This window comes from Hypanus sabinus, chromosome 29 (genome assembly GCF_030144855.1).
Source record: "Hypanus sabinus isolate sHypSab1 chromosome 29, sHypSab1.hap1, whole genome shotgun sequence".
Taxonomy (NCBI): Eukaryota; Metazoa; Chordata; class Chondrichthyes; order Myliobatiformes; family Dasyatidae; genus Hypanus; species Hypanus sabinus.
Window position 1 is genome coordinate 33435716 of NC_082734.1, and position 27554 is coordinate 33463269.

The following is a 27554-nucleotide window of genomic DNA, read 5'->3' on the forward strand; positions in this document are numbered from 1 at the left end:
AGAGCTTTACTTCCAGATGAGCTCAGTGATTTCTATGCTCACTTTGACCACCAGAAAAGGGAGGAACCATCCCACACTCCCGTGTCTCCTGATGATCCTTTGGTCTCAGTATCTGAGGATGACTTGTGGGCTGCCTTCAAGAGAGTGAACCCAAGGAAAGCAAAAGGTCCGGATGGAGAACCTGGCCGAGTACTGATGCCCTTGCCGACCAACTGGCTGGTGTATTCACAGATATCCTCAATCCCTCGCACGGCAGTGTGTGGTACCCACCTGCTTCAATCATACCAGCACCCAAGGACAGCGTGCTAACCAGTCTAAATGACTATTGCCCAGTGATGAAGTATTTTGAGAGGCTGGTGTTGAAACATATCAGCTCTTGTCTGAGTGATGACTTGGATTCACCTACTGAAGCAACAGGTCACAGCAGATGCCATCTCATTGGCTCTTCACACAACCCTAGAACATCTGGGCAGTAAAGATGCATTCGTCAGGATTGTCTTTATCGATTACAGCTCAGAATTTAACACCATCATCCCTCAAAACTAATCAATAAACTCCAACACCTGGGCCTCACTACCCCTTGTGCAATTGATCCTGGATTTCCTCACTTGCAGACCCCAGTCAGTTTGGATTGGCAAAAACATCTCCTCCACACTCATCTCCATCAGCACGGGAGCACCAAAGGATGTGTGCTCAGCCCCTGCTCTACTCGCTTCACACCTGTGACTGTGTGGCCAAGTACAGATCCAACACCATGTACAAACTTGCTGATGACACCACTGTTGTGGGCCGTATCAAAGTGGGTGATGACCCAGCATACAGGAGGGCGATTGGAAGTTTGGCTGAGTGGTGTAATAACAACAACCTCTCACTCAGTGTCAACAAGACCAGGAACTTCAGGAGAGGGAAACCAGGGGCCCATGAGGCAGTAATCGTCAGAGGATCAGAGGTGTCACTATCTCAGAGGACCTGTCCTGAGCCCATCATATAAATATTATTGTGAAGAGAGCACAACACCACCTCTACTTCTTCAGCAGTCTGCGGAGGTTCGGCATGTCATTGAAAACCTTGGCAAACTTCTAGAGACGTGTGGTGGAAAGTGTGCTGACTGGCTGCATTACGGCCCGGTATGGGAACACCAATGCCTTTGAGCAGAAAATCCTACAAAAGATAGCGGATTCATCCCAGTACATCACATAAAACCCTTCCAGCCACTGAGAGCACTGCCGTAGAAAAGCAGCACCCATCATCAAAGATCCTCAGCACCCAGGCCCTGCTCTCTACTCGCTGCTGCCACCTGGTGGAAGGTACAGGAGCCCCAGGACTCACACCAGCAGGTTCAAGAACAGTTCCTACCCCTCAACCATCAGGAACAAAACAGGATAACTTCACTCGCTTAAGGAATCTGTTATATGTACTGTTATTTTACGTTCATTATTTATTGCTATTTATATCCGCATTTTCATAGTTTGTTTACAGTTTAGTGTTCCTGATTTTTTCATTTTACAGATCCTATTCTAAGTATGTACACTAGATTCATCTCCTTGCAGACAGCCACAAAATAAAATAATTCAATAGAACATATTTTTTAAAAAAGACTGTCGAACTCCCAAAACAAAAACAAATTATGCAAAAAATAAAAGTTAGCAAGAAACATTCAGACTTTGGACTCAAAGCCAGTGAAGCTCGTTGTCATAGCAGCCGATCCAGGAGCCCGTTTGCTGCAGGCCTCAGCCTCAGCTGAGCAGAAAGGTGAGTAAACCTCATGAGAACCCAGCTGAACCAGCTCAATCCTCTCCTCCAGCCCTGGCACCCTGACATTTTCAAACTGGCCCAGCTCTTAAATCGGCCAATCATCAGGTAACTTCTTGCTCTTAACCCGGGCCCAGTCATTTTGGTATGTTCTCAGGCCTGGGCTCCACTGACTTGATTTAGACTGGACCCAATCTTTCTGATCTGGCCTGGTGCTTCAACATTGCTCCCTGCTCCCTGGCCTGGGACCTGCCACCTCAACTCTGCCTTGCACCAGTCCTCTCACTTTGATTTGTCCCCAAGTCTGCTCTAGCAATGCCAAGCATCAACTCATACCCTACTCTCAGGCCCAGGCCCTGCCACTTCAACTAGGCCATGCCGTAACTACACTGCACCTGTGAGAGTTCAATTCAAACCACACAGATGGCAGGTCGTACAGAGGTTCAATATCTCAACCCCAACCAGGAAGTTACAGCCTACTGATTATAGTGATTGTTGACCAGAAAAAGTGTCAGTAATAAAGTTGTTGTGTTTGCAGCCAGCAATTTGTCACCGTGCTGCACCAGTGACATCTTAAAACAGATGATCAGTGTCTTTCAGTCCCTCTCTCAGAGGAAGATCTGTACACTGACCGGTGTCTCTCAGTCCCTCTCTCTCAGGGGGAGATCTGGACACTGACCAGTGTCTCTCTGTCCCTCTCTCTCAGGGGGAGATCTGGACACTGACCAGTGTCTCTCAGTCCCTCTCTCTCAGGGGAGATCTGTACACTGACCAGTGTCTCTCTGTCCCTCTCTCTCAGGGGGAGATCTGGACACTGACCGGTGTCTCTCTGTCCCTCTCTCTCAGAGGGAGATCTGTACACTGACTGGTGTCTCTCTGTCCCTCTCTCTCAGGGGGAGATCTGTACACTGACCAGTATCTCTCAGTCTCTCTCTCTCAGAGATGATCTGTACACTGACCGGTGTCTCTCAGTCCCTCTCTCTCAGAGATGATCTGTACACTGACCAGTGTCTCTCAGTCCCTCTCTCTCAGAGATGATCTGTACACTGACCGGTGTCTCTCAGGGGGAGATCTGTACACTAAGCAAGGGGTAGCTGGTCTTGTTTTCCCACATTCCTGGGAAATGACTGCATTAACCCTGTTAATGCCCCTTGTGATTTTATGCACCTCTATAAGGTCACCCCTTGGTCTCCCACACTCCCAGCTGCCCAAGTCTCCATTACCCAGACCCTTTCATCGCAGCAAAATACTCGCAAATCTCCTCTGCGCTCTTCCCAACAGCAGGGCAAGCAAAACTGAACACAATACTGCAAGTGTGTGTTCACCAACATCTTGTACAACCTCCCAAGTCAGTGCCCTGACGGATGAAGACCAGTGTGTCCAACACCTCCTTCACCTCCGTCTACCTGTGCCCCCACTCTCAGAAACCATGGACCTGCACCTGTTCTACATCGGTCCCCAGGTCACAGCCGTTCACTGTGAGAGTCCTGCCTTCACTTGCCTCCCTGAAATTCCACACCTCTCACTTATCTGACTGAGCTCCATCTGCCACTCCTCAGATAACTGTCTGAGACACCACCTGCTTACCTGATGCAGCTCTCACAGCTCCCATCGGGCGGGAGGTACAGACGTCTGAAGTTCCGTATCTGCAGTTTCAGGAAAGGGCAATTTCCCTTCAAGCGTTCGGCTCGTGAACCAACGGGCACAACCTTAATCCTACCTCTGGACAGCGACCCACTGCGTATGGTCTAATCATGTTCTTTCTTGTAGAAATTGTGTCTAATTTGTTGAAGTGATGATTTAGAACATAGTATATAGTGATGGTGTGAGAAGGGAGTGTTTGGGAGGGGCCTTGTCCCTCATTGCACTGTGACCCAGGCTCCTGTCCTCAGCAAGGCAGTGATTTGGAGGGGAGGGAGGAGGGCAGTAAGACAAAGACCAGGACCCCACTCTGAATGATCAATCTTCATGGCTTTATTTACAGAGGGAAAATTCATGCAATAGTTACAGTTTTGTTTCATTTCTTACCCTCTCCCCCCCCCCACCCCACAGACACACACACACACACACACACACACACACACACACACAAACACTTCCCTTCCCTCTGGGTCTCCCTGCTCTTCGCTCAGAAGTTTTGAGAGGTGGGGAGAATGAAGAGAAGCCCAGCCCTCCAAAAGGGCTGGATCCCCATTGAGTGAGGAGGCAGAGAGGGCCTGATGCTGGGGCAGAAGTCCTGGGGCGACAGGATGGAGGAACAATGGGACAAATGAGGAGGCAGATGCCTAGGGGAGCCACGGTATTAAGACTGGGACCTGTGGCTTGGGCAGAGTTACTGGGCCACAATGAGGAGGCAGAGGCCTGGGGGATCCCAGCAGGTCAGGCTGAGGCCCTGGGGCCTAAAGATCAGGCTGAAGCTAAGGACATCGAGTTGGAACCCAGGGCCAGGAGCTCAGGTTGGAATCCTGAGTCAAGAGGCCCCGAGGCCTGAGCTAACTCTACACCTGGACTGGAGGCTGATAGAGTCCAGGGCCCGGTCAGAGATCATAGGTTGGGCCGAGGAATTGGGGCTGAAGGGTCAGGTTGAGGCCTAGGCTCTGGCTAAAACCCCGTGACCCCATACAGATAGAGGTCGCTGGGCCCTAGCAGGATTGAGCAGGAGGAGTCAGAATGAAGGAGGGGACTGGAGGCAGAATGGTGGTCCCGCCACCCATTGCTCCCAAAACCAGTAGGACGGGTGGGAGGCTGAGAACAAGGCACGCATGGGTCACAGAAACACGTCTAATCCTCCTGGGTCCGAGGATGTGGAGGGAGGGAGGGGGAAGGAGTGGGGAGACAAGGAGGGTGGGAAAGAGGGGCAGAGAGAGAAGCTGAGACAGGGGAGAGAGACCAAGGAGTTCAGAGGGGGGAGACAAAGGGGGAGAGCAGTGAGTGTGAAAGAGAGGTGCAGAGTCCAGAGAGAGATAGGGAGAAAAAGAGGAGGATAGGTACAGGGAGAGATAGAGGGAAACAGATAGAGACGGACATAAGAGGGACAGAGATACACATCTATGTACCACTTGCCCAGGTCAGAATCTCTTTCTGCACCATTCCCAGCCCCTCTGCTCCAGTGCCCCACCCTCGCTGCCCTTGGATGGAGACCTTTCCCCAGAGATCGAGTTCTGAGGGAAGAGCAGGAAGCTAATACTGTACATCAGAGTAAACACACACAACAAAAATAATTAATCTCAGGATATCGTCAACCATGCTGTCATTTCCAGGTTTCTGCCAACACATTTGGGATATGTCTCTCCGGGGAGAGAACTTTACGGATTCATTGACAGAACTGGATAACCGTTTCATAGAAGTTTGGCGGCAGATTTTTGTAACGGAGGAGAGAGAGGCAGAGGGGTGCAGGGGAGGGAGGGGGTCACAAAGCCAGGCAGGGGTGTAGGGGAGAGAGGAGCTCAGATGCAGGGATGGATGAAGGTGTGGGAGAGGGTCACTGAAACGGGGAGGGGTATAGGGGAGTGAGGGGGGTCACAGAGAGGGGGAGAGGAATGTAGGGAGTCACAGGGTGATTGAAACAGGGAGGGGTATAGGGGAGGGAAGGGTTTATGGAGACAAGAAGCAGGGAGGGGAGCCTTACCTGGCAGAGAGAGGTGCTTGATGGGGTGGGTGGGAGGAGAAGAGGAAGGGAGAAAGGTCGAGCACAAGGTCTGATTCAGCAGTGGGCTCCCGAGATCTCAGCAAAACCACAGACCACAGGCCACCCCTCTCGGGGTAACAGCAGCCTCATTGGATCAGCAGGGGTAGAACCCTTTTTAGGATTCAGGTGGGTAGGAGGAAGTTAGGGGTGTCAGTTTGAAGACCTATATCCCGAGCCAAACCCAACGGAGGTCACAAACTCGACCCATTCGTCACCAGCGTCAAGGAATTTGGGATTGCGGAGAGGCCTGGCGATTCGTGTGCACAATTCCCCACTGGAAATAAAATTATCCTCGTCCTCCTCCTCTCTCTGACACCGGCATTGTCCTGAAGAAGAAATGGTTGATACAAGGTTTAAACAATCACAGAAATTGCTGTAAAAACTTTATCCGCTTGAGAGCCTGTCAAACGGGGACTGGGGATGTGGCAGATCTTAAGCAGGTAGAATAATTTCCCAAAGTCACACAAGCTCTTCAGCCAACTGGCCCATACCAGCCAGACTTCCCATCTCAGCTGTCCCATTTGTCCCTGTTTGGTCCATACCTATCTGACTCAGGTGTTTCCAACCTTTTACATGCCATGGACTCCTACCATTAATTGAGGGGTCTGGGGACCTCAGGTTGGGAACTGCTGTAACCTTTCTTATCCATGTACCTGTCCAAGTACCCTTTATATATTGTTAATACCCCTGCCTCAACCACTTCATCTGGCAGCTTGTTGCTATACAGATGACCCTCTGTGAAAAAGTAAATCTCCCCACTCTCTCCTCAAACTTGTGCCCTCTCGTTCTTGATACCCCAACCCCGGGGAGAAGATTGTACATTCACTCTATCTCCGCCCCTCATGGTTTTAGTCACCCCTCAGTCTCCTACACTCTCAGCCTGCCCAATCTCTCTCCACAATTCGATCCCTCAATCCCGACTACATCCTTGTAAATCTCCGCCACCTTAATTTCCTATCGCAGGGTGACCAAAACCGAGCACAACTCTCCCAGTGCAGCCTCCCCAACATCTTGTGCAACTGCAATGTAATGCCCCAACTCCGGTACTCAGTACCATGACTGATGAGGGCCAGTGTATCAATCACCTTCTTCACCTCCCTGTCTACCTGTGAGCCCACTCTCTGGGAACCATGTATTCATACCCCTATCTCTCTCTTACAACACTCCACAGGGCCCCGCCATTCACTGTGAAAGTCCTGCCCCAGTTTGTCTTCCTGAAAAGCTGCACCTCACACTTGTCCAAATTAAACTCCTCTTGCCATTCCTCAGCCCACTTCCCCAGCTGATTATGATCCCTCCGTAAATCATGATAAATGTCCTCACTGTCCACGACGCCACCTATTGCTGTGTTTCCTGCAAATTTGCCTTGTATATTCTCATCCAAATCATCAATCGAGATGACAGACACCAGGTCCCAACGTGAGCTCTGGGGGCACCACTGGTCAGGGGCCTGCACTCTTCCACCCTCGCCCTCTGCTTCCTACAGTCAAACTGTGCGCCAACTAGCAGCTCCCCCTCGATCCCATGACATCTCACCTTCCAGAGCAACTTCCCATAAGACACAGGGGCAGAATTAGGCCATTTGGCCCATCAAGTCTGCTCTGCCATCTCATCATGGCTAATCCAATTTTCCTTACAGCCCCAATCTCCTGCCTTCTCCCCGTAACCCTTCATGCACTGACCAATCAAGAATTGTTCATGGACTAACTCCCATGTTGACGCTGCCAGGATTAAAGAGCATGTGGTATGAGGAGCGATCAGACCGAGTTGGGCTGTCGATGGAGGCTGAGGGGAGACCTGACAGAGATTTATAAGTTTATGAGGGGCACAGACAGACAGTCAGTATCTTTCTCCCATAGGTTTGAAACGTAAAATACGAAAGGGCGTGCATTTAAAGTGAGAGGGGTAAAGTCATTTTACAGAGAGTGTGTTGGGTGCCTGGAATGAGCTGCCAGGGGTGATGGTGGAGGCAGATATGATAGAGGTGTCTAAGAGGGTCTGAGACAGACACATGGATGGGCAGAAAATGGAAGGATATGGGCATTAATAGGACTAAATCCATCAGGAGAATTGAAGTGTCTCATCACACTCCTGACATGTAGATCTGGGTGAGGTGATGTGGTGAATGCAGAGTGCATGGACTAACCCCACCCAGAGCATTGGAGAGAATCCCGTCACACTCCTGACATGTAGATCTGGGTGAGGTAATGTGGCGGATGCAGCGTGCATGGACTAACCCCACCCAGAGCATTGGAGAGAATCCCGTCACACTCCTGACATGTAGATCTGGGTGAGGTGATGTGGTGGATGCGGAGTGCATGGACTAACCCCACCCAGAGCATTGGAGAGAATCCCATCACACTCCTGACATGTAGATCTGGGTGAGGTAATGTGGCGGATGCGGAGTGCATGGACTAACCCCACCCAGAGCATTGGAGAGAATCCAGTCACACTCCTGACATGTAGATCTGGGTGAGGTGATGTGGTGGATGCGGAGTGCATGGACTAACCCCACCCAGAGCATTGGAGAGAATCCCGTCACACTCCTGACATGTAGATCTGGGTGAGGTAATGTGGCGGATGCAGAGTGCATGGACTAACCCCACCCAGAGCATTGGAGAGAATCCCGTCACACTCCTGACATGTAGATCTGGGTGAGGTGATGTGGTGGATGCGGAGTGCATGGACTAACCCCACCCAGAGCATTGGAGAGAATCCCATCACACTCCTGACATGTAGATCTGGGTGAGGTAATGTGGCGGATGCGGAGTGCATGGACTAACCCCACCCAGAGCATTGGAGAGAATCCAGTCACACTCCTGACATGTAGATCTGGGTGAGGTGATGTGGTGGATGCGGAGTGCATGGACTAACCCCACCCAGAGCATTGGAGAGAATCCCGTCACACTCCTGACATGTAGATCTGGGTGAGGTGATGTGGTGGATGCGGAGTGCATGGACTAACCCCACCCAGAGCATTGGAGAGAATCCAGTCACACTCCTGACATGTAGATCTGGGTGAGGTGATGTGGTGGATGCGGAGTGCATGGACTAACCCCACCCAGAGCATTGGAGAGAATCCCGTCACACTCCTGACATGTAGATCTGGGTGAGGTAATGTGGCGGATGCAGAGTGCATGGACTAACCCCACCCAGAGCATTGGAGAGAATCCCGTCACACTCCTGACATGTAGATCTGGGTGAGGTGATGTGGTGGATGCGGAGTGCATGGACTAACCCCACCCAGAGCATTGGAGAGAATCCCATCACACTCCTGACATGTAGATCTGGGTGAGGTAATGTGGCGGATGCGGAGTGCATGGACTAACCCCACCCAGAGCATTGGAGAGAATCCAGTCACACTCCTGACATGTAGATCTGGGTGAGGTGATGTGGTGGATGCGGAGTGCATGGACTAACCCCACCCAGAGCATTGGAGAGAATCCCGTCACACTCCTGACATGTAGATCTGGGTGAGGTGATGTGGTGGATGCGGAGTGCATGGACTAACCCCACCCAGAGCATTGGAGAGAATCCCGTCACACTCCTGACATGTAGATCTGGGTGAGGTGATGTGGTGGATGCGGAGTGCATGGACTAACCCCACCCAGAGCATTGGAGAGAATCCCGTCACACTCCTGACATGTAGATCTGGGTGAGGTAATGTGGCGGATGCAGAGTGCATGGACTAACCCCACCCAGAGCATTGGAGAGAATCCCATCACACTCCTGACATGTAGATCTGGGTGAGGTAATGTGGCAGATGCAGAGTGCATGGACTAACCCCACCCAGAGCATTGGAGAGAATCCCGTCACACTCCTGACATGTAGATGTGGGCGAGGTGATGTGGTGGATGCAGAGTGCATGGACTAACTCCCCTTGAGCCCCATGAAACCTAACCCCCTATTTAAAGTTAATTTTTTACCTTTAATTGACCAAATTAAGCAACTTGTTACCAGGTGGTCTCCATTATCTTTGTCATTGGTTGGTCGAATTAATGTTATTAAGATGATGGTATTACCCAAATTCTTATATTTATTTCAAGCATTACCAATTTTTATTCCTAAATCTTTTTTTGATATTATTGACTCCAAAATATCTTCCTATCTGTGGCAGAATAAAAATCCTAGACTAAGCAAAAAATATTTACAGAAGCCTAAGAAGGAGGGTGGTTTGGCTTTGCCAAACCTGAGATTTTACTATTGGGCAGTTAATATACGATATTTAATATTTTGGACACAAGAATTGACTATAGCAGCTTGCCCACAATGGGTAAATTTGGAATGTAAATCTGTACAAGACTTTTCATTGTTTTCAATTTTAGGATTTTCACTTCCTTTTTCTTTATCTAAATTGAATAAACAAATAACTAATCCTATAGTTAAACATACAATGTGAATATGGTTTCAATTTCGTAAATTTTTTGGCTTGAATAAGTTTATCTTATCAAGCCCTATAATATCTAACTTTCTTTTTCGGCCCTCTTTTATGGATCAAGCCTTTGTTTTATGGAAAACAAAAGGTATAACATGTTTTCGTGATCTATTTTTAGATAATAGTTTTATGTCCTTTGAACAGCTATCTAATAAATATAATTTACCTAAAACTCATTTTTTTAGATATTTGCAAGTTAGAAATATTTTGAATAATGAGTTACAGTCTTTTCCGAAATTATGTCCATCGGACATTACGGAAAAAGTTTTAGCTCTGAATCCTTGTCAGAAGGGTTTAGTAGCCATCATTTATAATATGATCATGAAAATACAGCCAGAAGTATCAGAAAAAAATAAGAAGGAATGGGAAAAAGAACTTCATTGTCTTATACCCACTGAGCAGTGGGAGAAAATTTTACAATTAGTCAATTCTTCTTCTATTTGTGCTAAACATGCCCTAATACAATTTAAGGTTGTATATAGAGCTCATATGTCTGATAAACTTGCTTGATTTTATTCTCATGTTAATCCAACCTGTGACAGATATCATTCTGAAGTTGCTTCATTGACCCACATGTTTTGGTCTTGCCCTTGTTTGCAAAATTACTGGAAAGATATTTTCGGTATTATTTCAACAGTTCTGAATATCAATTTCCAACCACATCCTATTACTACAATTTTCGGTTTACCAATGGCGGATAATAGTCATTTATCCCCCTCAGCTCGACGGATGATTGCATTTGTTACATTAATGGCTAGAAGATCTATTCTACTGAATTGGAAAGAAATTAATCCTCCAACTATATTTTAGTTCTCAAACTGTCTCTTGTTTGAGCATAGAAAAAATTAGAAGTGTTGTCTTTGATCCTTCAATTAAATTTGAAGAAACTTGGAGACCATTTATTCAACATTTTCATATGAGTTAAATTGTCTTTTCCTAAACCTCACTTTTATTATCCTTAATTATTTGGATGGAGCTGCGGAGTTATTGGCACTACTGTATATATCTGACATTATGCAATAGCCCATGTTGGTTAGTGTTTTTCTTCTTTTTCTTTTTTTTTTGGGTTTTTTCTTACTTCTTTTGTTCATAATTACCATGAGTTTGGGAGGTTATTATATAGTGATTATCATCTATTTGAATGTTTATTTAAACTATTAACTATGTACTCTCAAACTCTCTGTATTCATGTTTCATTTATGTTTGTTTAAAAATTAATAAAAAGAAAGAAACCTAACCCCCAACCCATGACTCAGACCCCACCCAGAGCACCCTACCGTCTCATTCATTGCCGCAGGGCACATTTGGAGGAGTTGACATAGTCCGATAGCTCCTCATCTTCGTCCTCATCATTCTCCACACTCTGCCTGTTATCCTCTGTGGAGGAAGCAGAGCATGTAAGTGGGAACTTTGCTATTCCGTATGGAGGTGGACAGGAAAAGGTAGAGAAAGAGAGTCACAGAGATAGGGAGGGGAGGGATCGAGGGGGTCAGAGACAGGGATATGTAGGGGAGGGAGGGGATCAGAGATGGGGAGACATAGGTCAGGGACAGGGACCGGGAGGGTTCTAGGAGAGGGAGGGAGGGGAGGGGTCAGAGACAGGGAGGGATATAGGGGAAGGAGGGGGTCTGAGACAGGGAGGTATGTAGGGGAGGGAGGGAATTACAGAGACTAGGAAGGGTTTAGGGGAGGGAGGAGGGTCAGAGATGGGGAGGTGTGTAGGGGAGGGAGGGAGTTACAGAGAAGGGAGGGGGTCAGAGACAGGGAGACAAATAGGTGTGGGATGGAGTTACAGAGACCACTGGCGTATCACTGGCTGATATGGCACGTGCCCTGGGCACCACTGAGCAGTTTCTATTAAAGTCAGGCAAGCCATCCTCGGATAGTGAAAAAAGAGTTTTGTTCAGATGTATGATCTGTCTTTGATTATCATGGGTGAGAAGCACTAGGGTGGCCTTATTTCAGAGCATTGTGTACGAAGACCATGAAACATTTCTTCACGAAGAAGGAGGAAAGTGGAGCTGAAGGACTGAAGAGATGAAAGTTGGAGGCGGAGGAAGCCAAGAAGTCGAGCAAGTTCTTCACGCCCTTCTTTGAAAAGCCCGGAACAAGTAGTTCAACACGTTCCATGGAGTCTCCTGCACCTGCTACAAGTTTGTTAGAATCTGAAGGTGGATCAAGTACAAATGCGTCACAAGCCGAGGAGGAAGTCAAGTCAGATAAATCCGAGTATGACGAGATTAAGAGTGAGGCTGCCACAGAGAACGTGGACATGTCAGGAGGGGAAGACGATGGTGGTGGTGGTGATGTTGAGTTTATTGTCGAGATTTTACCTGACGAGATTGAACTTGACGACACTGAACCTAGTGAACTGGACAGTGTCAAAGAGCCTCGAACTGTCATACCAGAAGTGATTGAACAGCATGACATTGGACTTTTGAAGTTTGACAAGGATACTGGAAAAGCAATTCTGCCTGACGCGTTGAGAACAGGAATAATAAAACTGGGTTTGAAGTATCTCCAGAACAGTGAGGGGCCTTTCCTACCAACAAATAACCGCTCAATAAACAAAACTTGGTTCAAGAGGAAATTGAGAAATGGTCGTGGTGAGGAAGTGACTCGCTCATGGCTGGTCTATTCTCCTTCGAAAAAGTCTGCATTTTGTATCTGTTGTCTTCTCTGTTCACGGTCAGACCATCAATCCTCATTGGAGCAGGGAAGTGGATTCAACCAGTGGAAAGCACCTGAAAGGATTAGTGTTCATGAAAATGCCAAAAATCATTGGGAATGCTTCACACGGTGGAAAGAAATGGAAAGAAATTTAGCTGGAAACAGAGGAGTTATTTACGTGGTATTTCAGTCACAGATTGAGAAGGAAAAGCAGAAGTGGCGTGATATCTTGATGAGAATCCTTCGCTGCATAAAATTCCTTGTGACTCAGAACCAGCTTTGCAAGGACACAGGGAGTCACTTCAGCTGGACGATGACTCCAATGTGGGAAATTTCCTTGGCTTACTGAAACCACTGGCCATCTTTGACCTGTCAGAAAAGAACACCTCACTCAGGTGGAAAGTCATCCTGGATCCACGTCTTATCTTTCACCAGGTGTCCAGAAAGAGTTCATCCACATGATGGCATCCACTGTTCGCCAGAGTTTACTGAGAAGCATTCGTAAAGCCAAGTACTGTGGTCTCATGTTCGACTCGACTCCTGATCAGGCACACGGTGAGCAGATGTCAGAAGTAGTGAGGAATGTGGAAGTTGATTTTGGAGGAAAACAGTCCGTGTTAGAGAGTCCTTCCTTGGTTTTATCCAGATAAGCCAGGAGGATGCTGAGAACTTGGTTGAGACATCTTGAAACAGCTAGAGAAGGACAAAATGGAGCTACAAGATTGTCAGTCACAGTGCTACGCAGCTGTGATGGCTGGACACAGAAGTGGTGTTCATCAAAGAATAAGTGAGAAAAACAACCTGGCAGTGTTTGCGAGTTGCGACAATTACTCTCTCAACTTGGTGGGTGTACATGCAGCCAAGCAGGATACAATGACGGTCACGTTTTTTGGAACCATCAAAGCTCTCTACGTGTTTTTCTCCTGTTCAACACAGCGCTGGGAAAAACTCAAAAACGCCGTGCCTGTGGTTGTTCAGTCGGAGTCTGAAACCAGGTGGAGTGCAAGGACAGAAGCAGTGAAGCCCGTCAACAAGTACCTTGAGGAGATACTTCAAGTTCTCCAGGACATGATAGACAATGAAAACGAGACCAGTGAAACAAGAAGTGACACAAGGCAGCTGTACAACCGCATGCTGAGTTACCATTTTCTGATTTTGCTAGGATTTTGGAACAAAGTACTCATTCGCATTGACCGTATTCAAAAGAGGCTGCAGGATCCTAGCATGAACTTCCACGATGCTGCCCTGGATTTGAAAGCCCTCCGAGATCATGTTTATGATGAAAGAAAAGTGTTGGTCAGTGAGTCACTCGAAGAAGGAATCTGTCTCTGTCAAGAATGGAATATTGAAGTTGAAAGACGTCAGAGACAAAAGAAGTGAATGGCTAATGAGAACTCGAGAGAAGCTGGGTAAACTGCTAAGGAGGAAATGGAAAGAGTCATGAAGGGAACACGACTGTCTTCACAGAGAAATGGACGAAAGGTTCGCTCGTTTGCATGACACTGACACCAAGTTTGGGTTCCTCCTCAATGTTGAGAGACTGTGTTATGGCACCGACAGTAACAACCTAAGGAAGAAGTGTGAAAATTTGGGCAAAATGTACACCCCTGATGTTGATGAACAACAGTTACATGAAGAAATTTTGAATTGCAGAATGTTGCTATCTAAGCGGGTCTACATGAAAATATCGAGAGCTGAAGAGCATCTTCTGAGAGCTGAAGAGTATGGAGACGAGAGCGTCTTCCCCAATCTTCATGTCATTATTCAGATAATGCTAACCATCGCAGTTTCCGTCGCCAGCTGTGAGAGGCCGTTCAGCAAGTTAAAACTAATGCATTTCAGAGCCTCCATGGGTCAAGGCAGACTCTGTGATCTTGCTCTGCTGAGTGTAGAAAGAGAAGAAAGTGAAAAAACTGACTTTGATCACATCATAGACCAACTTGCATCAGTGAAAGCAGAGAAGGTGCAGTTATAATTTTCATGTAGTGTCAAAATTTGTTAATTAAAAGATTAACAAGCTTGACTTGTATTTTTGAGCTGATATTATGGTAAAGTTATCTGAAAGATGGGTGTCAGATGTTTGGACAGGGGCGCAATTTCAGTGCTTGCCACGGGTGCTATTTTCCATAGACACACCCTTGCCAGAGACTGGTCGGGGTTTAGGGGAAGGAGGGGGTCTGAGACAGGGAGGTGTACAGGGAAGGGAGGCAGTCAGAGATGGGGAGTGTAGGGGAGTAAAGGATCACGGAGCCCTGTGGGAGAGTTCACAGGAGAGAGTGAGTGATGGAGACAGGGGAGGAGTGCAGATTGTGGGGGTGGGGGGGGGTGAGGTTATGTCAGCATGCCGAACTCAGGAGACAGAGAGGCAATTGGTGGTGTCTGGAGAGTGGAGGGTAGAGGGTTGGAGGGATGCCTGAACCAAGCGGGGAGAAGAGTCCCATCTTGGAATGGGGAAGATGCTGTTCCAGGCAGAGAGAGAGAGAGGTGTGGGGGGCACTTTTTTGCCCTCCTTCTGGAATTACCCAGGACTTGCAACTCCAGAAGGAGATTACAGGAGGGGTAGGGACACAAGAAAGGAAGGAGAGGTGGTGTTGGAAGGGAGCTGGAAGTTAGAGGGAAGATAGTGAAGTGGAGGATGGAGAAGATGGCAGGGGAGAGGAGGGGATGATAGGGGAGTGGAGGGGATGGGAGGGGAGAGGAGGGGATGATAGGGGAGCGGAGGGGAGAGGAGGGGATGATAGGGGAGTGGAGGGGAGGGGAGAGGAGGGGGATGCTGATGGGATAAACCACCCTCTCCCCACAACCCTCTTACCTTCATCCAGAGGCTCAACATTAACGTAGTTAGAACTGCCATCTGTGGAGAAAAGTGATTCGCCTCATTAGGGTGGTGTGCCACGGGTGGATCAATGACAGGGATAATTTTTGGGAAAACACAGCTTCCTTTTCTGTTATCTGTCAGTTGATGGTCATTTGTTAAGATGGGAGAATCCACAGCATCTATGGAGGGGTATTAAGAGTTGAGGCTTTGGGCAAAGACCCTTCATCAGGACTGGAAAGGAAGGGGGAAGAAGCCAGAAGATGTTTTATTGTCCAATCCCCTCCATAGATGCTGTCTGACCCGCTGAGTTCCTCCACCATTTTGTGTCGGTTGTCCATGTTCCCCTTCCTACTTACACAGATTCCGTCCTCGGACACTTTGGCGGAGAGTGAAAAGGTGGAAGAATGGGGTGGGAGTGGTGTAAAGAGTGAGGCAATGCTGAGAGGTATTCTGGACAGAGAGATCTTCGGCTCCGAGCCCAGGTCTCCCTGAAAATGGCTGCACAGGTCGACAGGCTTGTGAAGAAGGCCTACTGTGTACTTGACTTTATAGTCTGGGCACTGAGTATAAAAAACAGGAAGTCATATCACAGCTATATGAAACTTTGGTTAGTCTGCACTTGAAAAGTTGCATTCTGTTTTGGTCACCCCATTACAGGAAGGTGTGGGGGTTTTGGAGAGAGTGCAGAGGAGGTTCTCCAGCATGTTGCCTGCTTTAGAGAGCACAAGCTACAAGGAGAGGTCGGACAAACTTACGTAGTTTTCTCTGGAGCAGTGGAGGCTGAGGGGAGGCCTGACAGAGGGTTATTGTGAACTACATATACCTGTCTGGACACCCCCCACCCCCTCCCCGCTGACTGCTCCTGTGGCTCCTCCCACAGACCCCGGTATAAAGGCAATTGGAGGCACTGCTCCCCCCTCAGTCTCCAGGATGTCATGTGATGGTCTCTTGCTGCTGACGGTGCTTTCTTCCAGCTAATAAAAGCCTATCTCGCCTCACGTCTCCGAGAGTTATTGATGGTGTATCAGTTATACACAGATCGAGTAGGCAGACATTTCCCAGGGTTGATGAGTCATACCAGAGGACCTGCCTGAACTTGCTGGAGGTTTTTAAAGTCAAGAGAGGCATGGATAAGGTGGATAGAGTCCTCCCGTAAGTAACGTTTTTTTAAAAAATCACCATACACACAAAACACTGGAGGAACTCAGCAGGCGAGCCAGCCAGCATCCACGGAGGAGAATGAACAGTCGACGTTTTGAGCTGAGATGCTTCAAGTCAGCCTTGATGCAGGTTCTTGACCTGAAACATCGACTGGTTATTACCCTCCATTGTTGCTGCCTGACCTGCTGAGTTCCTCCAGCACTTGCTGTGCATTGCTCTGGATTTCACCGTTACAGAGTAAACATCTCTCTGTATCCTATTGCCTGTTCCTTCCGGAAATGGTGATTCCACCACCCTGCATTGTGATGGATTGTATTAACTTAGCCTCTCAAGCTATTCGACAAGGTAACAACTAATTGTTTAACTTTGGCCTTTACAATGGTCTTTTATCAATAATAATCAGCATTTCAGCCAGCGTCAGAAGTAAGTTTGGAGTTTCCAACTCCTCAGCAGGGACTCACACACAGAAACAAGCCTCGCGGCCCAACTGTCCCATTCACCTATATTTCCTCCAAACTTTTCCTGTCCACGTACCTGTCCAGTTGTCATTTAAAAGTTGTTAATGTGCCTCAACCACTTCCACTGGCAGCTTATTCCATATCCGGACCACCCTTGGGGTAAAAAAGTTGCCCCCCAGACTCCTACTAAATCACTCGCCTCTCGCCTTAATCCTGTGCCCTCTAGTTCTTGACTCAACAACCCTGCGGAAAAGACTGTACGTTCACTCACTGTCCCTCGTGACTTCAAACACCTCAAAGTTCAAGTTCAAAGCACATTATACAACCTTGAGATTCATCTCCATAACAGGCAGTTACAAAGCAAAGAAACCGAAAAATAACATTAAGAAACACCCGATGGGCAGAGGGAAAAACATCAACGCAAGCAAACAGCATTCAGAGCTGAAGACCACAGAGACAGAGCTGTCCATGCTCAGCGTAGAGTGGAGCAGCAAGCTGAACCGGCCAGGCCCTCGCCCATGCATCAGTCTCCCCACGTTAAACAGCATTCAGAACTGAAGGCCACAGAGAGAGAGCTGTCCATGCTCAGCGTAGAGTGGAGCAGCAAGCTGAACCGGCCCGGCCCTCGCCCATGCATCAGTCTCCCCACGTTAAACAGCATTCAGAACTGAAGGCCACAGAGAGAGCTGTCCATGCTCAGCGTAGAGTGGAGCAGCAAGCTGAACCGGCCCGTCCCTCACCTCGGGCCCCAACACCCTGATCCTGACAGAGGAGTGACCTCCATAAGGTCATCCCTCAGTCTCCCACACTCCAAGGAGTAAAGCTCCAAACTGCCCGACCTCTCCCCATAACTCGGGCCCTCAAGCCCCAGCAACATCCTCGTAAATCTCCTCTGCACTCCTTCCAACTTCATGGCATCTTTCTTATCTCAGGACGACCAAAGCTGGTATAATACTCAAAGTGCGGTCTCACCAATGTCTTCTACAACTGCAGGGAACCATTTGCCTGTATGTGAACTTCAAGGTCACTCTGTTCTACATCACTCCCCGGGGCCTGTTGTTTACTGTTAAAGTCCTATTTTGTTTGACTTTCCCAAATACAACACTTGGTACATTGAAAGACGTGGATAAAATAGACTTGGAGAGGATTTTTTCTAATAGTGTGAGAGTAGTGTGAGAGGGCACAGCCTCAGAAAACAAAGTCGTCGCTTTAGAACAGAGATGAGGAGGAATTTCTTTAGCAAGAGGGTAGCAAACCTATGGAATTTATTGTCACAAATGGCTGTGGAGACCACATCATTGGATATATTTAAAGCGGAGGTTGATAGGTTCTTGATTAGCCAAAGGTTATGGGGAGAAGGCAGGGGAATGGGGATGAGAGGGATAATAAGTCAGCCATAATGGAATGGTGGAGCAGACTCAATGGACCAAATGACCTAATTTTGCTCCTATTTCTTTAGTCCAATCATTTTAAATACATAATTGAATTCCATTTGCCAATATCTTGGCTCACTTACCTAATCAAGACCCTGCTGTGATTTTTGATAACTTTCTTCACTGTTACGCACCAGCAGCCATAGACTACAAACTGAGTCAGGGTTTCATGTTAAACCACTATATGCATTAGTATCTACTCAATTAAACAAACTACTCTTCTAGACAGAAGTTAACAGTGCTTTGCATTTGTGGCTCCCAAACTGTCAGGCTTAGTTCTTAAAGTCTTAAAGTAAGCTGAAAATTTCTAGTAATCCACAGAATAGGTGAGAGAAGAAACATGTAAATCCACATTAAAATGTAACTAGGAGGCGTTACAAGAATTCCAAAGGACGAGTAATGTCCTAAAATCCACATAGAGATATCACAAGGTGACAGCCACGGAATATTCCTCAGCACAAGTGGAACACACCCGAAAGTGGACGCCACAGAATATTCCAAAAACCCACGTATGGATCATATGAAGTGACAGTCACATATCCAATTTGCACTGTGTGCCGCTCATTCACCCAATCCTTTGGGCGTGGGAAAGTATCAAACATCACACATTACTGTCGTGAGCTCCTGCTCGCAGTCCGAAGTCTTAACTCTCTCTCCCCCTCTCTCTCTCTCCTGAATGTCCCAACAGTCTGTCCGCATTGTTACATTAACGTTTTACTCCCGCCTTGTCCAGGCGTTTAAAGTGACGCCCACAGTAAACAAAACCCATGGTCACGTAACATCACTGTTGATGACACAACCTATTTTAATGTCATTTGCAAACTTATTAACCAGCCCGTACACTCTCATCCGTACCGAGGATATGTAACTGGCTAATGGTAACGGTCCCAGCACTTCCACATCAGGGAACCACAGGACATCAGCCTCCTTCTTAAGGAAGATCATTCTACTGACACACTCTGAACATGGAGCAGTTCAGGCCCTTCGGCGCATCACCCTTTAACCAACTCCACAATCAATCTAATCCTTCCCTCTCACATAGACCTCCATTTTTCATTCATCCATATCTCTAAGAGTCTCTTAAATGTCCCTAATATATCTGCCTCTACCACCATTTGTGGCAGTGCATTCCACGTACCCACCATTCTCTGTGTAAAGAACTCTGACATCTCCCAATTCTTTCCTCCAATTATCTTAGAATTACGCCCTCTTGTATTAGCCATTTCAGCCATGGAACATGACCCAAGCTATCCACTCGACCGACAGCTCTTATTTGTACACCTCTATGAAATCACCTCTCATCCTACTTCACTCCAAAGAGAAAAGCCCTAAGCTCACTCAATCTCTCCTCAGAAGACCTGTTCTCTAATCCAGACAGCATTCTGGTAAATCTCCTCTGCACCCTCTCTAAAGCTTCCACATCCTGTCTATAAAGAGACAACTAGAACTGAACACAATACTCCAAGTGTGCTCTAACCAGAGCTTTATAGAACTGCAACATTACCTTCTGGCTCTTGAACTCAATCCCCTGACTAACAAAGGCAAACACGCCTCTGTTTCCTACCATCGATCCAATTGTATATCCTGATAGCCAGCTCTCCATGGAAATAGTGTGACCTAACTTTACAAAACAGCCTACCAAGTGCAACTTTATCAGATGTCCATGTGGACCACATCTACTAATTCCTTACTGAATATCTTGGTCACTTCATCAAAAACTCATTAAGTTCATAAGACGACCTGCTATGCAGAAAGCCTTGCTGGCGGCCCCAAATCAAGCCAGGTGTACATATAATAGAACAGAACTTCATTGTCATTGCTCAAGACAAGATTGTGGTGGTACCTCAGACCAAGCAAAAACAGATATTTACAATGCATGCAGCATGGCTTAATTTTTAAAAATTAATAACTCTCCATAACACTCAGTGGCAAATCGGGGTGGAGTGTTATTCAGCTGCACAACAGCCTTCAGGAAGAAGCTGTTTTTCAGTCTTACTGTCTTGACTAAGATGTTTCTGTATCCCCTACCATAACAGCACAGAAACAGGCCATCTCGGCCCTTCTAGTCCGTGCCAAATGCTTACTCTCACCGAGTCCCACTGGCCCACACTCAGCCCATAACCCTCTATTCCTCTTGTTTGAATCTCCCCTACTCTCAATGGAAAAAACCTATCCACGTCAACTCGATCTATCCTCCTCATAATTTTAAATACCTCTATCAAGTCCCCCCTCAACCTTCTACACTCCAAAGAATAAAGACCTAACTTGTTCAATCTTTCCCTGTAACTTAGGTGCTGAAACCCAGGTAACATTCTAGTAATTCTCCTCTGTACTCTCTCTATTTTGTTGACATCTTTCCTATAATTCGGTGACCAGAACTGTACACAAAACTCCAAATTCGGCCTTACCAATGCCTTGTACAATTTTAACATTACATCCCAACTCCTCTACTCAATGCTCTGATTCATAAAGGCCAACATACCAAAAGCTTTCTTCACCACCCTATCCACATGAGATTCCACCTTCAGGGAACTATGCACCATTATTCCTAGATCACTCTGTTCTACTGCATTCTTCAATGCCCTACCATTTACCATGAATGTCCTATTTGGATTATTCCTAACAAAATGTAGCACCTCACACTTATCAGCATTAAACTCCATATGCCATCGTTCAGCCCACTCTTCTAAATGGCCAAAATCTCTCTGCAAACTTTGAAAACCTACTTCATTATCCACAACGCCACCTACCTTAGTATCATCTGCATACTTACTAATCCAATTTACCACCCCATCATCCAGATCATTAATATAAATGACAAACATTGGACCCAGTACAGGTCCCTGAGGCACACCACTAGTCACCGGCCTCCAACCTGACAAACAGTTATCCACCACTACTCTCTGGCATCTCCCATCCAACCACTGTTGAATCCATTTTACTACTTCAATATTAATACCTAACGATTGAACCTTCCTAACTAACCTTGTCAAAGGCCTTACTGAAGTCCATATAGACAACATTCACTGCTTTATCCTCGTCAACTTTCCTCGAAACCTCTTCAAAAAATTCAATAAGGTTTGTACCAGATGACCGGAGATCAAACAGATAGTGTCCAGGATGGGTTAGGTCTTTAATGAAGTTCCAAGTACACTGCTGGCATCGCGAGTTGTAGATTATATCGTTGAGTCCCCTCTTACCCCTTACCCCTCTCCGGAGACTGACCTGCCCCAGATGCTGAGCTCACGGGTATAGACTTCTATAGTTCTTGTATTCTTCTTTTGTAGCACTTCTTCAATAAAGGTATAACACTCACGGCCCATCAGTCTGCCGGCACCTCACCTACGGCTAACAACGATACAAATATCTCAGCCACGATTCCAACTATTTCTTCTCTAACCTCCCACAGTACTCTTGGATATATCTGGTCAGGCCCTAGAGATCTGTCAACCTCCACACATTTCAACATGTCTAGCTCCTCTGTAGTAATGTGGATTCTCCCAAGACATCCTCATCAACTTTCCCTAGCTCCCAGGTCTCCATGATAAAAACAGGAAGAATATTCATTGTGGACCTCTTCCATCTCCTGTGGCTCCACACAAAGATGTCCACTTTAGTCCTTCAGGGCCCCGCTGGCTCCCCTTTTTCCATTAACATGGTTTCTCTTTGGATTGTCCTTCATCTTCTCTGCTGGACCTATGTATGCAGAAGCAGCTTTGCACATGAAATAATCTTCTGACTTTGCTCCTGAAAGATCTGGTTTGTAAACAATGGCCCCAATTCAGGACTGGCAGATGGCAGAGGGGCCTTTTTCCTTCAAACTCCTGTTGGGAGATGAGTCACTCACCCCTCCCTGGCCCCAGCATCAAAATCACCAGGCCCCTCAACCCAATCTCCCCATCAGTCAGTATCCTCAACCAAGCTGTTCCCATTGCCCGTATTTGACCCATATTCCTCTAAACCTTCTTTATTCGTGTTCTGATACATTTAAACGTTGTTATTGTACCTGCCTCAACCATTTGCTCTGGCAGCTCTTCCATGTACGGACTATCTTCAGGGCGAAAAAGTTGTCCCTCAGGTTGCTATTAAATCTTCCCTCTCTCCTGAAACTGTGCCCTCTCTTGAAAATAGATTTGGTTTATTCTTGTCACATGTGTACAGTGAGAAACTTCTCTCCCATGTTGTTCATACAGATCAACTGAGGCAGAACTAATGTAGAATAAGGTGTGACAGTCACAGAGAAAGAGCAGTGCAGGCGGACAATAAGGTGCAAGAGCCACAGCGAGGTGGACTGAGTGGTCAAGGGTCCATTTTATCGTTCAATAGTCTGAGTTAGAGAATTTAGAGAATCACTGTCTGATCAGGGACAGTCAGCATGGCTTTGTGAAGGGCAGATCGTGCCTAACAAGCCTGATAGAGTTCTTTGAGGAGGTGACCAGGCATATAGATGAGGGTAGTGCAGTGGATGTGATCTACATGGATTTTAGTAAGGCTTTTGACAAAGTTCCACACGGTAGACTTATTCAGAAAGTCAGAAGGAATGGAATCCAGGGAAGTTTGGCCAGGTGGATTCAGAATTGGCTTGCCTGCAGAAGGCAGAGGGTTGTGGTGCAGGGAGTACATTCAGATTGGAGGGTTGTGACTAGTGGTGTCCCACAAGGATCTGTTCTGGGACCTCTACTTTTCGTGATTTTTATTAACAACCTGGATGTGGGGGTAGAAGGGTGGGTTGGTAAGTTTGCAGATGACACAAAGGTTGGTGGTGTTGTAGATAGTGTAGAGGATTGTCAAAGATTGCAGAGAGACATTGTTAGGATGCAGAAGTGGACTGAGAAATGGCAGATGGAGTTCAACCCGGAGAAGTGTGAGGTGGTACACTTTGGAGGGACAAACTCCAAGGCAGAGTACAAAGTAAATGGCAGGATACTTGGTAATGTGGAGGAGCAGAGGGATCTGGGGGTACTTGTCCACAGATCCCTGAAAGTTGCCTCACAGGTAGATAGGATAGTTAAGAAAGCTTATGGGGTTTTAGCTTTCATAAGTCGAGGGATAGAGTTTAAGAGATGCGATGTAATGATGCAGCTCTGTAAAACTCTGGTTAGGCCACACGGAGTACTGTGTCCAGTTCTGGTTGCCTCACTATAGGAAGGATGTGGAAGCATTGGATAGGGTACAGAGGAGATTTACCAGGATGCTGCCTGGTTTAGAGTGTACAGATTATGATCAGAGATTAAGGGAGCTAGGGCTTTACTCTTTGGAGAGAAGGAGGATGCGAGGAGACATGATATTAAGAGGTGTACAAGACATTAAGAGGAATAGACAGAGTGGACAGCCAGCGCCTCTTCCCCAGGGCACCACTGCTCAGTACATGGCTTTAAGGTAAGGGGAGGGAAGTTCAAGGGGGATATTAGAGGAAGGTTTTTCACTCAGAGAGTGGTTGGTGCGTGGAATGTACTGCCTGAGTCAGTTGTGGAGGCAGATACACTAGTGAAGTTTAAGAGACTACTAGACAGGTAGATGGAAGAATTTAAGGTGGGAGTTTATATGGGAGGCTGGGTTTAAGGGTCGGCACAACATTGTGGGCCAAAGGGCCTGAAATGTGCTGTACTATTCTATGTTCTATAACAGTGGGGAGAAGCTGTCTTTGACCCCGGTGGTATGTGGCTTTCAGGTTTTTGCATCTTCTCCCCGATGGGAGGGGGAGAAGAGAGAATGTCTGGGATGGTGGGTCTTTGATTATGGAGCTGCTTTACTGAGGCAATGGGAAGTGTAGACAGAGTCCGTGGAGGGGAGGCTGGTTTCCCTGACATTCCGAGCTGTCTAGTTCTCAAATAGACATCTTGATTCCCCAACACCGTGTGCATTCACTCTATCTCTGTCCCTCACAAGTTTATACACCTCCATAAGATCACCCCTCAGTCTCTTGCATTCTAAGGAATAAAGTCACAACATGCACAGCCTCTCTCTAAAACTCAGGCCCTTTCAGTCCCAGCAACACCCTCATAAATCTCGCAGTGACAGTGCTGAAGAGGAGGCAGCTGGTTTACAAACAAAGGCAATGTGTAGTGATGAGAGGCTGATGATAGGGCAAAACTGCAGTCAACAGGATAAACTGCATTGTAAGATCTGGACAAAATCGAAATGTGTAATACTGGACTGAAGGTGTTATATTTGAATGTGTGCAGTATATGGAAAAGGGTCAATGAACTTGCAGCACAGTTACAGATTGGCATGTATGATGTTGTGGGCGTCACTGAATCACGGCTGAAAGAAGGTTATAGCTGGCAGGTTAATGTCCAAAGATAGACACGGTATCGAAAGGACAGGCAGGAAGGCAGAGGGCAGTGTTGCTCTGTTGGTAAAACATGAAATCAAAATATTAGAGAGAGATGACATAGGGTTGTAATGTGTTAAATCATTGAAGATAGAGGTAAGGAACTGCAAGGCTAAAAAGACCCTGATGGGACTTGTACCCCAAACAGTGGTAAGGATGTTGTCTAAAATTGCAATGGGAGATAGAAAACGCATGCCAGAAGGGCAATGTTACGATAGTCATGGGAGATTTCAATATTCAGTTAGATTGGGAAAATGAGGTTGGTGCTGGATCCCAATAAGGGGAATTTATAGAATACCTACAAGATAAGTTTTGGAGCAGCTCGTGGTTGAGCCCACTTATCCTGGATTGAGTGTTATGGTAAAGAACTGGAATTGATTGGAAAGCTTACCCTAAGGGTAAAAGAACCCTTAGGGGTAAGTGATCATAACATGATCGAATTCACCCTGAAATTTGAGAAGCGAAAGTCAGGTGTATCAGTGGAGCAGAGGCATGAGAGAGGAGTTGGCCAGAATTGATTGGAAAAGAACACTGGCAGGGGTGCCTGCAGGGTGGCAATAGCTGCAGTTTCTGGAAGCAATTCAGGAGGCACAGGGTACATACATCTCAAAGGGGAAGAAGTATTTTAAAGTCTATGGCCAACAAGAACAGTCAAAGCCAACATAAAGGCTAAAGAGAGGATATATAATAGACCAAAATTTAGTGGGAAGTTAGAGGATTGGGAAGCTTTTAAAAACCAACAGAAAGCAACTAAAAAGGAAAAATTGGGACACAAAAGTAAGCTAGCCAATAATATTAAAGTGGATACTAGAAGTTTCTTCCATACAGTCTAAAAGAGAGATGGGGATGTCAGACCACTCGAAAACGATGCCGGAGAGGTAGTAATGGGGGACAAAGAAATGGCAGATGAACTGAGTAAGTATTTTGCATCAGTCTCCACTGTGGAAGACACTAGCAGTGTGGTGGAAGTTCCAGAGTGTCAGGGGTCAGATGTGTGTGAAGTTACCATAACTAGGGAGAAGGCCCTTGGGAAACTGAAAGGTCTGAAGGTAGATAAGTCACCTGGACCAGATGGTGTACAATCCAGGGTTCTGAAAGAGGTGGCTGAAGAGATTGTGCAGGTATTAGTAACGATATTTCAAGAATCACTAGATTCTGTAGAGGTTCCAGAAGTCTGTAAAATTGCAAATGTCGCTCCACTTTTCAAGAAGGAAGGAAAATATAGACCAGTTAGTCTGACCTCAGTGGTTGGGAAGATGTTGGAGTTGATCGTTAAGGATGTGGTTTTGGGGCACTTGGAGGCACATGATAAAATAAGCTTCAGACAGCATGGAAAATCAAGGGAAAATCTAGCCTGAGAAATCTGTTGAAATTCTTTGAGAAAATACCAGCAGGATAGGCAAAGGGGAATCAGTCGATGTTGTGTACTTGGATTTTCAGATGGCCTTTGACAAGGTGCCACACATGAGGCTACTCAACACATTAAGAGACAATGGTATTACAGGAAAGATACTAGTATGGATAAATCAGTGGCTGGTTGGCAGGAGGCAGAGTGGGAATATAGGAAGCCTTTTCTGGTTGGCTGCTGGTGACTAGTGGTGTTCCACAGGGGTCTGTGTGGAGACCAGTTCTTTTAACATTGTATATCACTGATTTGGATGACAAAATTGATGGCTTTGTTGCAAAGTTTGCAGACCATACGAAAATAGGTGGAGGGCAATGCTCCCTCTAATTTTTAGTAGTCAGTGTGCGTAAAATTCTTACGTTGTGCAAATCTTTTTCCTGTGACAAGTGTGCGCACTGAATGCATACATGACAGTTTATGTAGGTTTACAAAATATTTGACATAAGACCGCACAGAATAACAACAAAATAACATACCTATTTAAATCACTCACACAAAATGCTGGTGGAACGCAGCAGGCCAGGCAGCATCTATAGGAAGAAACACTGTCGACGTTTCGGGCCCAACTAACAGAACTTCCATCCAATTGATAGCTTTTGATTCTCATTAACATATCTAAATGACATTCACCTGTAATGGCGTAGCACTCCTGTAAAGGGTAATGATGGGTTCCATTACCTGAGCTTTTGTACACCGTCCAAATGCAATTTACTTGCAAAATGACACTTCAAAAAGTCAAGTTTCATCCCACTTCTTTCCACTAGCAAATTCTCCAGCAACTTTTGCATCACGATGATACAAACAGATAACTCCAGTCGTAAATATTTCTCGTAGTTGAACGTTCATGAGCTTTCTGTGTAGCAGTTTCTACTATTTTGTTAAGCTATTCAACTTTAAACAAACTTGAAGTTTTTTTGCACTTCATACCCTCGTAATTCCACATAGTGAATCAATATTTTTTTCAATAAAAACTTAGTGATCTATCTACAGGATTTGTCCAGTCCCTATACACCTCCATCCCTCACCAGGAAGGTCTCAAAGCTCTCCACTTCTTTTTGGATTCCAGACCTAACCAGCTCCCTTCTACCACCACTCTCCTCAGTCTAGCAGAATTAGTCCTTACTCTTAATAATTTCTCCTTTGGCTTCTCCCACTTCCTCCAAACCAAAGGTGTAGCCATGGGCACCCGTATGGGTCCAGACTATACCTGCCTTTCTGTTGGCTTTGTGGAACAATCCATGTTCCAAGTCTGTACAGGTATCCATCCCCCTCTTTTCCTTCGCTACATCGACGACTGCATTGGCGCTGCCTCCTGCACGCATGCTGAGCTCGTCGACTTCATTAACTTTGCCTCCAACTTTCCCCCGCCCTCAAATTTACCTGGTCCATTTCCAACATCT

At 46.5% G+C, this 27554-nt stretch overlaps 1 protein-coding gene across 2 annotated transcripts in view; it reads right to left on the minus strand.

The window, feature by feature from the left end:
• Nucleotides 1-1716: 1716 nt before the first annotated feature.
• LOC132383221 (uncharacterized) overlaps nucleotides 1717-27554 on the minus strand; it is a 66248-nt gene continuing 40410 nt past the window's right edge. For both annotated transcript variants that reach the window (XM_059954124.1, XM_059954123.1), the window contains exons 11-13: nucleotides 15358-15399; nucleotides 11153-11252; nucleotides 1717-5766 (exon numbers count right to left, since the gene is read on the minus strand). In XM_059954124.1, coding sequence (XP_059810107.1) covers nucleotides 11161-11252; nucleotides 15358-15399 — 134 coding nt within the window. In that variant the 3' untranslated portion in view covers nucleotides 1717-5766; nucleotides 11153-11160. The remainder of the gene's footprint in view (nucleotides 5767-11152; nucleotides 11253-15357; nucleotides 15400-27554) is intronic.